We start from the raw sequence: 13,982 nt of genomic DNA, 5'->3' as shown, positions 1-13,982 counted from the left end.
CTGCCCCCAGCCCCTCTGATACCTGAGGACAAGCTGGAAGCTTTAACGTGACAAACATACACACACATCACTGCCCAGATTCGCAAGCACAGCATGTTCATGGATCCCTGAAATATTAGCATGGGAATTAAGTTCAATTAAAATCCGTGGCTGGCTGTCACACTGCTTACCCCGTAATTGGCACAGACCTTGGGTCTTTCCAGAGCTGTATCTCCTCTTGCTCGTGAACTAGTGCAGCTTCAAGTTCCCAAGTGAATTGCACACGCACACAGCGCTCCCACCAGTAGCTGGCCCTAGACACTCGGTGTCTCCAGCTGCTGGGTCCCTAGGACCTGTGTTCCCTTCTGCCATTGCTAGCAGGCAGGCCTCGGGACCCACCTCCTCACCCGGTACAGAGTGGGGCCACACAGAAAAGGATTTGGGAGCGCTCTCAGAAAGAAGGTAGGACAGACGGCGGGGATTAGGTGCAGGGCTCAGGCAAACAAGCAAATCAACCAGCGGTTGGCTTATGTGTGACTAGCTCCTTCATCCCCGTCTTCTCTCCATTTTCCATGCTTATACATCCCCTCATCTTCCTCAACTCCTCTCTTTCTCTGCCCTTGGCTGCTCCCAAGCAAGGGACCTACCCCCCGTTATTTTTCCCCCCTTGCTCCCAGGTTTGCTACGTCTGTAAACAGATTTGGTGTTGCAGGTGCTCTTAGCTAGGTCACCTTGGACTTCCATGGCACTACTGATGCGGTTTCCTGGGCACTGCTGTCCCTGGCAGATCCCTCTCCCCAGGATGACGCCAACTCTTTGTTCAACTACCTGTGAAGTGTAGCACCTCTCCCATCAAGCCCCCTCAACTACCCGTGAAATCTGGCTCTTCCTCATGGCCCAGTAACTGCTGTCAGCTTCTTAGTCTGTTTGCTCTGCTCAGCAATTTCTCTTGCCATGCTCAGGCGTTTCCCACAGTCTGTTCAGTGAGCTAAGGCTTACGCCAGGCCCTAGGCATCAGCCTGTGTGCCTTAATGCCTACCCCCAAAGTTGGCTGCATGTCCCATCATTTTTTCCTCTCCCTGTTCTAACTTCAACGTGCCAGTCTTCTCCACCCCATGGTGGCTCTGAGCACCCTCCTCTCTGACCAGGCACGCTTTCAGCCCTTTTGAGTGGCTCTTTCCCTTTGTGACCTACTTGACCGCCTGCAGCCTCGTTTTGCAGGTGCCGGGCATGGAAGTCCTTGCCTCGCACGGGAGACTGAAAGGGACTGAAGCATGGTTTGCTGTGAAAATTGGCAACTTTATTTCAAGCGCTAAGTCACCTTCAGCGTTTGTGTGCCCTCGGACGAGCATGGACAGGACAGAGCAGGCCTTTGACACTGAGGCTGCCTTTGGATGAGCAGCCATTGCCGGAAAAGGATCCAGTGCAGCTATGCTGCAGCCTGCACTGGATCCTTCTCAGCATGCTGCTCAAGCCTTTCTTCCTCTCAGGACCTGCAGGAGCTCCTGCACCCAAGTGAAGAACTCCACCAGCCTCTGGAGTGGAAATGGGCAGGAGCTAAACCTGCCCGACTGCGTTGGTATTGGGCTTGGCCTCTGAAAGGGAGTTGAGGCGGTGAGAAAATGACTCCATGCCCGTGATGTTGGACTGCCCCTTCCTGCTGGGGGCAGTCCCATCTGTAGCAGGATCCAGTCGTAAAAGTGCTGAGCGGAGGTGTAGACTCCGGGCTATTTTGCTCTCGCACAGCCTTTCCTCCAGCTGGTCACTCCAACAAGCCAGAAGTAGTCAGCGCTGTTATCTTTGCAGGTGAGAGGACCACCGCTGTCACCCTGCAGTGGAGGAGAGAGGATTAAGTTCTTCTTGGGTGGCCTCTGTCAGCACTAGATTTCTCTGAGTTACCAAAATATAGACAATAGAAATACCTACTAGTGTTAGTAGATACATTTGCAGAATGGCCCAATGCTTTCCCTTGCCACACCAATCGGGCTAGAGAGCTTGTTAAAGCATTCTATTTTAGGAAATAATCCCTCGATGTGGGATTCCTGAAGCGCTGTCTTCTGACAATGGGCCTCATTTCGTTTCAGAGGTGGTCCAGGGAGCGTCAAAACTCCTCCAATTTTAATGGGATTTACATACCCCATGGAGGCCACAGCCTAGTGGGAAAGGAAAGAATAAAATGAACCAGACTCTTAAAAGGCACATCTCAAAATTACGCCGAGAAACTCGACTTCCATGGGTGGATGTTTTACCAATTGCTTTAATGAGGAACAGTACGGAAAGCGAGATGGTTAAATAAAATACCTCACGGGATGGGGTTCTCCTTAATAGGTTGGTTACAGAGCTTAGTTCAAACTCTGATTGTGTTTCTAATACTGACTGTGGTAGTTTGGATCGTTTTGGGATGTATCGAGAGTATAATCGTTCGGGCTGTAATGTCACGATCCTCACCCCTAATGATAACCACAACTCAGGAAAGAAAAAAGCCCCTTCCTCACAGGATATGCGCAGGAAAAAGAGAGGATCCTGTGACTTCAAGTGAAGACAAGGCACCTAAGAGGCAATGGGAACGAAGGCAACTAAGCTCAACTGTAAAAAGTACTGGTAACTGTTGCTGGGAACGTAGAAATGCTGAACCGTGTGTTTACCGAGGGGTGCTAGCCTTGTGGAGTTACCACCTAGCACCCATCTCTGCGCAAACATGAAATAAACTCGACTCTGTGTGTGTATCGGCCTCTTGCACACCGGGTAAAGAACCCAACTGCTGGGACAACACTGGGAGCCAGCAGCTCCCCCCCACAGGCGAGCATCTCTGCTGCAGGGCCGGTGGCCCCACAGCCACCCCTGGGCCTGAAGCGCTGGGGGCTGCCTAGTCTGAAGAAAATAAAGGGAAAGTCCGGTGAGAGTCTGCACGCGAGGAAGAGGGTGGCAGGAACATGATCTCTGCCTCTCTAGTACCACACACCTCTCTCCAGCTTCCGCCCTGATGTTGCTCAGACACGGTCTCTCTCACTTGTTTGGGTTTCTGCCTGTCGCTTGCAATATTTGTCTCTTCTTCTGATTTGCTCTTGAGAAGCGATGGGTTTTCTTGAGAGACATTGTCTTTTTGCCCCTCACGCCCATGAAGCTTTCTCCAAACAGAGATAACATCCAGCCAACACTTTGGCTCCTCGAGGACAAGGCTTTTCATCTCATGCAGCATCTTCCCTGCAAGAAAAAGCGGGTTCAGGTTAAGTAGTTCAGTCTCAGCATTTGATTTCCCTACAGATTGAGAACAGCTGTTAACAGAGACTGTGTTCAGATTTCATCCATGTGTGAATCCAGGAACCACAGCAGCAGCAGCAGCAATCACAGGCACAGCTGAGCTCTCAACACCCACATACCCCAGCAGCAGAGCCCCAGGCATTACTCTGATTACAAGGAATACAGGAGCCAATTCACTTCAAAACCTTGCAGCTGGTCAAGGGGGGGGAAATAAAAAAGGTATTTCTATTTCTCATTTGGAGTCATGGTTAAATTGGACCCTAAAGCTGAAGGCCATTTGCGATCTCCCAAAGAAGAATCCACCAGCACGCAGATATCAATCCATCTCACTTAAAATTCTTATTCCAGCACTGACAGAGAAGGTGACCTGAGTAGCTGAGATTTACAAGAAATCTGTGCCCTGAACAGTTAGGTGACACAAGATACACATCTGGATCCACTTCACCTACAAGAAAATGACTCATCCTATAACCCTGCACAGAACGGGTCCAGAACTGGACTTCAGTTTCAGGTGGGCTGTTGTAAAATCACTGCATTTAGTTGTAAGCAGAAATAGAATGTTAGAATATTGGTGTGTCTTGAGACTCGTAACCATAGGAACCTCACCAGGGAGTCACTGCTTTGTATTAAGAAACTAATCACAACGAGATGGAACAATGAAGAATCGAATAGAGAAGTTTCGTTTGAGTCCCGTAACTATGGGGACCTGGTACGCACCCAGTGCTGCTGCTTGGAAATCCCTTTACCCTTCCCATCTTGATTGGAATATCAAGAACGCCAATCAATAGATATTAAGAGAAAGAACCATTGATTATCTTGGGTATGGATATTGATCGAATTGTATAATCGAGAGACTAATCCACAAAAGTTAAAAACCATGATATATTTTGTGAGAAATAATTTGTGTAATGGTAACCAGGTATGCTTTATCTATGATTTGATTATGAACTAATGATTAAACAATGTAGCTTTGTCGATAAGGAGGATATTCCTGTCAAGAGAAGGGTAAGTTGTAGGCCTGGTTAGTAAACCGAGAAATTCTTCTGGAGGTTCCAAGATTAAAGGGGAATGGAATTTTGCAACTGAGCTGAGCATGCGCAAAGATTGGGTTCAACTAGCGGACACAATGAGGGAGTCTATGGATGATCACCAGAGGGCTTTGGGCGACCACCAGTGTACCTGAAGGCACATGCGTTATGGACATTTACATATGTTAATGAGTTCTCGGAAATCCTATGGATATGCTAATTGTTTCTTGGAAATACGATGAATCAAATATACTTTGATTGTATATAACGTTTGTAGCGGAGTAACTCGGCACGCACACTAAGCGGAGTGATTCCCTGTGCGTCCAGCGCTGCAATAAAGAAGTGCCTGCTTTCTAAACTTCAAATTAAGTCTTAGAAAGTTCTTGGTTTTGCTGACTTAGGGGAAGAGTTTTGGCGACCCAGATGGGACCTTGCGGGTGAGACTGGAAGGGATCGAGTGCCGATCAGACTCCAGCCGGCACCGAGGGATTCTCGGCAAGGACCATCGCTCTTGACCCATACGAGCTCCTCGCAACACCCTGGAAAAGGGTAAGGCACTTCTTCTTTGGAATGTCTTTGGATAGCCTGCCCGTAAGGCGCAGCGAAAGCTTCGCAGGGTTGGGGCTTTGAGGGTAGGCATCTGCCCGCAAGTCATAAGCGAAAGCTATTGCTGGGTTGGACATTTGTGTATTTGAGACAATTGGCATTTGCATTTGCTAATTTGGTCTTTGATAATATAATGATATAAGAATAATAAACATAATGGCATTAACAAAATTGTTTAAGAGTAAGAGTGCGGGGAATTTAGCCATTGATGGGAAGATACCAAAGACGTCACCCTTGGGAGGTTTATTGACACATTGGAATGAGTTGCATGATGATTTGCGTAAAAGTCAAAGGATTGAGTATTGTAATAATTGGTGGCCTTTGTATGTTTTAGATGATCAAGAGAAATGGCCAACTAATGGGACTTCAAATTATAATACTATTTTGCAATTGATGTTGTCCTGTAGGAGGGAAGGCCAATGGAATGAGGTACCTTATGTGGATTTGTTCTTTTCCTTGAGACAGTGAACTGACTGGCAGGAGGAGTGTAAATTGGTAAGTCGAGGTCATTTAGTGATGGCTTTAACCTCTGAAAACAGGAAATCTAAAAGGCGTTGCTGGGCTTGTGTTATTGGAAAGAGATGTATAAATGATAAATAATACTACTACTAATAAAATGATACTTCATAACAAATGCACCTGGTACTTAGTCATATTAAAGATCGTGAAGCCCTCCAGCAAGCCCCAGGGTGCTAATTTCCAAAAAAGTACCAGGCTGCAGAGCTCCAAACAAGGCCCAGGATGCCGGACTCCCGAAAATACCAAACACACACTGCAGAACCTCCCCCCCCAAAAAACCCAAATGGTGCAGGGACGCCTTCCAAAACGCCACCAAACGGTGCAGGACTCCCCCCAAAAAACACCCAACAGTGCAGGACTCCCGCAAAAAACCACCTAACGGTGCAGGACTCCCCCCAAAAAATTAACGGTGAACGGCTCCCAAAAATCCAAATGGTGATGCACTCCCCCGGAGCAGTGACAGGAAGGCCTCAAAAAATCCCGCGTTTTGTAATATTCCAAAACATAGCAAAACCATGAAGGCCTCCAAAACACAAAATGGTGAAGCCCTCCAAACAAGCCCCACAGTGCAGAGCTCAAAAAAAGTGCCAGGTTGGAGACTCCCAAACACCCCAAATGATGCAGGACTCCCTGAAAAGAACCCCAAATGTTGCAGGAGTCCCTCCCAAAAAATCCAAATGGTGCAAGACTCACCAGAAAAAAAAAAACCCTAAACGGTTTGCACTCCTCTGCGGCAGCACAGTGAAGCACTCCAAGGATCCCGGGTTTTGTAATATTCCAGAAAATAGCAAAGCCATAAAGGGCTCCAAACAACAGAATGGTGAAGCCCTCCAACAAGCCCCAGGGTGCTGAGTTCCACGTAAGTACCAGGCTGCAGAGCTTCTAAAAAGCCCCAGGGTGCAGTAGTCCTAAAAAAACCAACAAACACTGCAGAATCTCTCCCAAAAAAACCTCCAAACAGTGCAGTACTCCTTCCAAAACTACACCAAACACTGCATGATTCCCCAAAGAAACACCCAACGGTGCAGGACTCCCCCCTAAAAAAACACCCAAAGGTGCAGGACTACCCCCCCAAAAAATTAGTGGTGAACGGCTCCCAAAAATCCAAATGGTGATGCACTCCCCCGGAGCAGTGGCGTGAAGGCCTCAAAAAAATCCCGTGTTTTGTAATATTCCAAAGAATAGCAAAACCATGAAGGCCTCCAAAACACAAAATGGTGAAGCCCTCCAAACAAGCCCCAGGGTGCAGAGCTCAAAAAAAGTGCCGGGTTGGAGACTCCCAAAAAACCCAAATGATGCAGGACTCCCCAGAAAAACACGCAAATGGTGCAGGAGTCCCCCCCCAAAAAAACCCTACATGGTGCAAGACTTACCAGGAAAACAAAAAATAAATGGTTTGCCCTCCTCTGGGGTGGAACAGTGAAGCACTCCAAGAATCCCCCGTTTTGTAATATTCCCAAAAATAGCAAAGCCATAAAGGGCTCCAAAAAACAAAATGGTGAACCACTGAAAACATGCCTGTCACGTTAAAAGGACTGAGCAATTTGGCAGAAAATAAACCCCTGTGCGTTCCAGCTTGTCCTCAGATATCAGAGGGGCTGGGGGCGGCTAGGCTTAGATTCTGAGTGATGCCCATTTCCTGTATTACAAGTCCGGTCGTGTTCTATATAAACATATATATATACACACACACTCATAGATAGATAGATAGATAGATAATCTTAACGATTACGGATGCACTTGTAACTCCATACACTTTCAGTCTAGCCACGTTGCATGAACTAGCACGGCCACCCTTAAGGAATTTAACTGTGTTCAATGAGAACTCTTACGGCTAGGTTAACAAATAGTGTAGTTTATTAAAGTGACAGATACACAAGTTCTTTTGGATAGCCAAGTGTTAATATGAGAATTATAGCTGGCTACAAGCGCATTAAATCACAAAACAACTCTACAGAGGTTGCCAAATCTCCCGGGGGGGGGGGACACACTTGGTATAGCCAAGTGTCCAAATCTTACTCAAAGGCATCCCTCTGGGGGGGAAGAGAGGTTCAGCCCGTCGACTGATCCCAGATGTTAGAGCAGGTCTGCGATGGTATCTTCCCTAACATCCCTCCTCTCTTAAGCTTTTATACTATTCTTACTTTACAGGTGGAGCTTGAGTGACTCTAGTCATATTTGTCTTTGTTGTAATTGGTGTAAAAGTTTCTCGCTTTGCTTTTAAAAGTAGAGACTAAGAAAAATTCAGAGCGCAGGCTCAGTGAGGGGTGGTTGCACCTTGGAGGTGGGTAGCTTTGGGATGGAGGTGTGTTTTTTAGTATTACAATGAGATTATAATGAGTATTTTGTCAAAAGGTGAGAGACTGTCGGCCCATTCCCAGGCACTCCGCTACACACCATTACACGCACTAAATAGGTTATTGTATCTTTGTACAATAGCATTGTCTTTGACCAGGTACCTATCCTAGTTATCAGGGGGAGTCTCCATCGCATTGTTCCATAGCACCTTCCAGTTCCTGTCTTATCACAGAGCCGGGCCGCGCTGTCTCTACTCTGCTCCACCCTCTGTACAGTTTCTCTTAGAGCCAGCACACCAAGCTCCCCTGGCATTGCCAACACCTAAGGTTGCCTAGGGAACTTCTGCGGGATGGAACTCTTGCATGACCACCACACTCCACCCCAAAAGTTTCTTCAGTGCTGTACCTTTCCTAAAAATGCAAATATAGATTTAATTTCTAAGTCACCTCCAGCAATAATTCCACAATGCCCAAGGGTGAAGAGCTCCGAAAACCCACCCGGGTGGAGTGCTCCCAAAACAATACCAAACACTGCAGGAGTCCCACCAAAAAAAAGATGCAGGAATCCCCCAAAAAGGTAACGGTGACCAGCTCCCAAAACCCAAAATGGTGAGGCACTCCTGCGGGGCAGCAGGCTGAGGCACTCCAGAAATCCCGGCTTTTGTAATGTTCCAAAAACCAGCAAAGCCCTAAAGGGCTCCAGAAAACAAAACCGTGAACCCTTCAAACAAGCCCCATGGTGCAGAGTCCCAAAAAAGTACCGGGTTGGAGAGCTTCAAAACAGACCCAGGGTGCAGGACTCCACAAAATACACCAAACAGTTCAGAAACTGCCCCCAAAGGGTGCAGGAGTCCCCCAGAAAAACACCAAACGCTGCAGGACTCCCCCAAAAAGATAAGTGAATGATTCCCAAAAAACAAATCGTCAGGCACTCCTGCCGGGTGGTGCGGTGAGGCACTCCAAACATCCCGGGTTTTGTAATATTCCAAAACATAGCAAAACCATAGAAGGCTCCAAAACCCAAAATGGTCAAGTCCTCCAAACAAGCCTCAGGGGGCAGAGCTCCAAAAAGGACTGGCTTGGAGAACTCCAAAAAAGCCCCAGGTTGCAGGACTCCCAAAAAACCCACCAAACTGTGCAGAATTTCCCCCAAAATAACCTTAAAATGGTACACTACTCCCTCCAAAAGAACACCAAACGCTGCAAGACTCCTCCAGAAAATACTAACTGGGAATGGCTCTGAAAAACCAAATGGTGAGGCACTCCTCCAGGGCCGCGTTGTGAAGGCCTTCAGAAATCTTGGGTTTTGCAATATTCCAAAAAATACCAAAACCGCAAAAGGCCGCCAAAAAACAAAACTGTGAAGCACTCCAAACAAGCCCCAGGGTGCAGAGCCCCCAGACACACAGAGGGTGCAGGACTCCCCAAAAGAATACCAAATGATGAACAGCTCCCAAAACACCAAATGGGGATGCACTCCTCCGGGGCAGCGCAGGGAGGTGAAGCACTCCAAAAATCCTGGGTTTGGTAAAATTTCAAAAAATAGCAAAACTGTAAAGGGCTCCCCCCCAGAAAAAAATAAAATGCTGAAGCCCTTGAAAAAAGCCCCAGTGTGCAGGGCTCCCCCCCAAAAAAACCCAAATTGTTTAGGAATCCAAAAAGCCCCAAACTGTGAAGGACACCCAAAAAAACAAATGGTGATGCAGTCCTCTAGGACAGCGCGGTGAAGCACTCCAAAAAATGCCAGGTCTCGTCCTATTCCATATAATAGCAAAACTGTAAAGGGTTCCCAAAATACAAAATGGTGAAGCCCTCTAAACAAGCCACAGGGTGCAGAGCTCCAAAAAAACACCGGGTTGGACTGCTCCCAAAAAGCCCCAGGGTGGAGAGCTCCAAACACCACTACGAGGGAGGACCCTGAAAAAGCCCGCGATGGAGCACTCTTAAAAAGCACCGGGGTTAAGCGCTCCAAAATATCCAACTGGTGAAGCAAACCAAAAAAGCCCCGCAAAGAGGGCTCCCAAAAAGCCAAACAGTGACAGACTCCCAGAAAAACCAAATGGTGAAGCACTCCTCTGGGGTGGCGCGGTGATGCACTCCAGAAATGCCGGGTCCTGTAGCATTCCAGAAAATAGTGAAACCATAAAGGCCTTCCAAAAAACCAAAATGGTGAAGCATTCCAAAAAAGCCCCGGGGTGCAGAGCTCCAAAACACCCAAGTGATGGAGCGCTCCCAAAAAGCCCCATGGTGAAGCGCTCCCAAAAAGCCCCCGACAGAAAGCTCCAAAAAAGCCACACAGTGCAGGACTGCGAGAAAAGCCCCACGGTGCAGTAAAGCACTCCTCCAGAGCCATATGGTGATGTGCTCCTCACATGCTTCAAAACTAGTGTGGGCAATCCTAGATTGGGGGCAATCCTAGAAAACAGTAGTGGAATAGGTATTTTTATTCCCTTTCAGAAACTCCTAGCCAACAACTCTACAATGTTCCTGCCAATCTCCTAAAGACAGTCATTCCTAGCAAGTCCTCTCAAAGTCCTTGAATGCATCCCAGTTCTTCACCTCCTAGGGGTTCCTGGGAAATTCCTCATTTCTCCCTCCTTTTGCTGTGCCAGAGAGCCACGCTACACATTTCCACAACGGAAAGGCTGCCTGCGCAGAGCCAGACTGCACCTGATGGGGACACAAATGCCACACCTCTTCCCAGACCCCTGCTATTTATTGCACAGGGATTAGTCCATTCTGTGGCCAACTGCTCTTCATGCTTCCTAGAGAGCTTTCACCCTTCACAGGTGGCACCTCCACAGGGGCACAACCCACTTCTCTGCCTTTGAGGAAACCCGCAACCCACAGGCGGCCCTTTCTCGCTGAGATACAAGGTGGCCCCCAAAACATTCCCCTCAGCCCCTTCAAATGACCACCTGCAGAGCTCCCAGTTCACCTGGGAGACACCTCTCTGCTCCTCTGGTCACTCTCACCTCGCCCTCGCTGTTCACCTGCTACCCAAGCAGCACAAAGTCCACGTCTGTGGCAATGCAGAAGGCTCAGCCGAGCTCCCCAGGCTGAAGCTAGAAGACATGCAGACAGCAGAGCCTCCGCGGATGGACAAAAGGGTTTGGACTATGTCCCTGCTTTCCATCTATAGCTTGACTAGAACTTGACGGTATGTTACCTGCCTACACTCAGAAGAGTCTGGCTGAGGGTTTTGCATCTGTGAACGGGGCATAAACAAGACAGGATGTGTTTTACAGGGAAACAAAAGAGCCTCACCTTGCTTAGCTGAAGCTTGCTTCATTTCCTTTACATTGTCTGTACATTGCATATATTCTACATAGGGAACAAGTCCTGCATTGCCCAAGCGAGGCAACTTCTGCCTGCATGTAAAATACACACAGCTAGGACACCATCTAGGTACCTCCATACGCATAGAATATACACAGAACACATGCAGCAAGTATAAACAGAATATAGACGGAGAGACACAGAGAGATACATCCAAATACATGTCTTTCGTCAACATAGATAACAACCCCACCCCCACCCCCGCCCGGTCTATACAGAACATCCACAGACATGATACACTATCTGCAGGAAGAGAAGCCTCAGCTGACCTCATCTCACTATACTTTTTTCCTCTCTCTATTCAGAAGACAGAGTATCTACACATAAAAAAAGTATACAGACACAGGAAGCACAACCATGTTTTTCTCTCCATAGATGCACTCTCTGCACAGAACACACACATAGAACGTGCAGAATAGACGTACAGTGTGTCAGTTGCATACGGACTGCACAAAGCAGACAGACAGGTGAGGGGAAGCTACGCTTTATGTCCAGTATGAATGTTGATGTCTTTATGTGGAGTCAATACTGTCTCTACATGGAACACAGCCATTTTCAAGGCCAACGGAGGAAGGGCATTTCTCTCTGTGTGTGGAGCGTATGCTGTCCTGACTTGGAACACATGCACATGGATACACATACTTTACGCATACATGGAATATACGCACACAAGGTGATGAGAGGCTTTTCTGTCCGCACAGAGAGTATATGGGCTAAATGTAATACACGTACATAGAAAAGCAGTGCCTCACCTACCTCGACATCGAATACCAACCATCTGCGTACACGCAACATACCTGCAACAAGGGGAAGCTTTTCTGTTGCTATACAGACTACGTACTGTCTTCCTCACCACTACGCATGGACAGGCAAAGCCAGGCTTGCTTGCTCAGTATGCAGTGTCTATCAGGCTATACTCTGCCTATCAGAAAAGAGACAGGGAGGCTTTTCTCTCCAGATACAGACTGCATTTTGTCTGTAGATAGACTGTATGCAGGCAAAGCATGTCTAGTCATAGACTAGATACTGCCAAGGCAGGGCTTTTTGGTCTGCTTATACAGTGTGCGCTGGCTGTATAGAGGACAGAAACCAACAGAAGGGTGAGGTGGGGCAATAGCTTTCTCTCACCAGACAGACTGTAAAAATGGCTGTACGGAGAATACACATGGAGAGCACCGCACTCCACTGCCCTGTCAGGACACAGACCGTATGCCGGTTACGGAGCAGAGACGGGCCAGGTGAGGCAGGGCTTGCCCACCCACCCGCATAGGAAATCTGGGGAGGCTGGGGGTGGAGGGGGAGCGTCTCTGTACATCAGGCACGCTCTGCCTACAGAAGCACACAAACAGGGGAGGTGAGGCTTTTCTCTTTGCAGAGCAAACACTTGGTGCACACCGGTAGTAAGTACGGGGCGCTCTGCCTGTATGGGGAATAGAGGCTGTTTATGGAGTAGAGACGTCTCTGTACTTAGAACATGCACTGCTCATCTGCACAACAGACCCAGAGAGGCAGGGGAAGGGGGGGGGCTCCTGCCCCTACACAGGTGATGCCCTCTTTGTAGAGCACAGGCAGAAGGGTGAGGCAAGGCAAGGCTGCAAGGGGGCTGTCAGTCATCAGAGCCCTCCTCCTGCAGCTAGGGAGAGGCATCCTTCTGCCACCCTGACCTGAAGTCTCAAGTGGCTGCAGCTCACTGGGTGCTCAGGGCCATGCTGCTCCAGGGAGGCTGATGAAGCTCATCAGGCCCTCACCCCCACAACATCCAGGGGGAAGAGCCCGTCACCCTGGCAGGGCTGTCCTCAGGAAGGCTCAAGGAGGAGCAAACACATCCTGCTGCTTAGCACCATGGGGCTGGTGGCACAGTCAGGACTTTGGCTCCTATGACCACAGGACCCTTCTTTGAGGAGCACAAGGAATAAGGACTGCTGGCCCAGGGACAGGGCTTCCTTGACTGAGCAGGCAAGAGAGTCTCTGCTAGCATATGCTTTGCCCAGCAATACCTCAGCGCAAAAGGCAGAGCTGATAGCCTTGACGAAGGCGTTAGAACTGAGTGAAGGAAAGAGAGTAAATAGTTGGACTGACTCAAAGGATGCTTTTGGTGTAGTACGTGTCCATGGGATATTATGGAAAGAAAGAGGACTATTATCCTCTCAAAGGGGCAAACATCAAATACAAAGAGGAAATACTGGAATTGTTACAAGCTGTCCAGAGACCGATCAAAGTGGCAATCATGCACTGTAAAGCACATCAATCAGGAAATATGAAAGAAGCTATAGGGAACAATTAGCTGATAGAACAGCTAAAGGAATAGCAAAAAGGAATGCCTTACAAATGGCATTAATTCCTGCAAAGAACATTACATTGCCAAAAGAGAAACCTCAATATTCGGAAGATGAGAAACTAGGGAAGTTATTAGATGCAAAAAGGAATTTCGCAGGATGGTGGGTCACAGTTCAGGGACAGGTAGTAATTCCCCCACTTCCGATGAGAGAAATATTACAAACAAAACATAAAGAGTGCCATTGGGGTCCAGAAGCATTAGTCACCTTTTTAAAGAGATATGTGGCGTCTACAAAAATGTTAGAAATGGCTAAAATAATGTCTGCCAAGTGTGAGATTTGTTTGCCAAACAATCCGGTGGTAAAGAGAAGAGTTCCAGTGGGAACCTTGAAATCGGGAGTACAACTTGGGAGATTATTGGCAAATTGATTTTTCAGAATTACCCAGACAAAAAGGGTATCGATACATTCTGGTGGGGATTCATACTTTTACAGGATGGCCTAAAACTTTTCCTTGTCAGACCAATCAAGCAAAGAAAATCATTAAATGGTTGTTACAGAAAATAATTCCAAGATTTGGAGTACCTATTGGGATATCTTCTGATAGAGGCCCACATTTTATTACAGAAATAATACAAAATACTAGTAAAATTCTGGGAATTACCTGAAATTTACGT

The 13,982-nt window shown here is 47.7% G+C and overlaps 1 protein-coding gene across 1 annotated transcript in view; it reads right to left on the bottom strand.

Annotated features, from left to right (window-relative positions):
- Window positions 1-1,414: 1,414 nt before the first annotated feature.
- The window catches only part of LOC132321768 (acrosin-like), a 42,694-nt gene continuing 30,126 nt past the window's right edge, over window positions 1,415-13,982 (bottom strand). The window contains 2 exon segments of the mRNA XM_059835210.1: window positions 1,415-1,808; window positions 2,942-3,183. Coding sequence (XP_059691193.1) covers window positions 1,449-1,808; window positions 2,942-3,183 — 602 coding nt within the window. The 3' untranslated portion in view covers window positions 1,415-1,448.

This window comes from Gavia stellata, unplaced genomic scaffold, assembly GCF_030936135.1.
Source record: "Gavia stellata isolate bGavSte3 unplaced genomic scaffold, bGavSte3.hap2 HAP2_SCAFFOLD_44, whole genome shotgun sequence".
NCBI classification, from domain to species: Eukaryota; Metazoa; Chordata; class Aves; order Gaviiformes; family Gaviidae; genus Gavia; species Gavia stellata.
The sequence above is the reverse complement of the archived record's forward strand: the minus strand, read 5'-3'. Positions and strand labels throughout refer to the sequence as shown.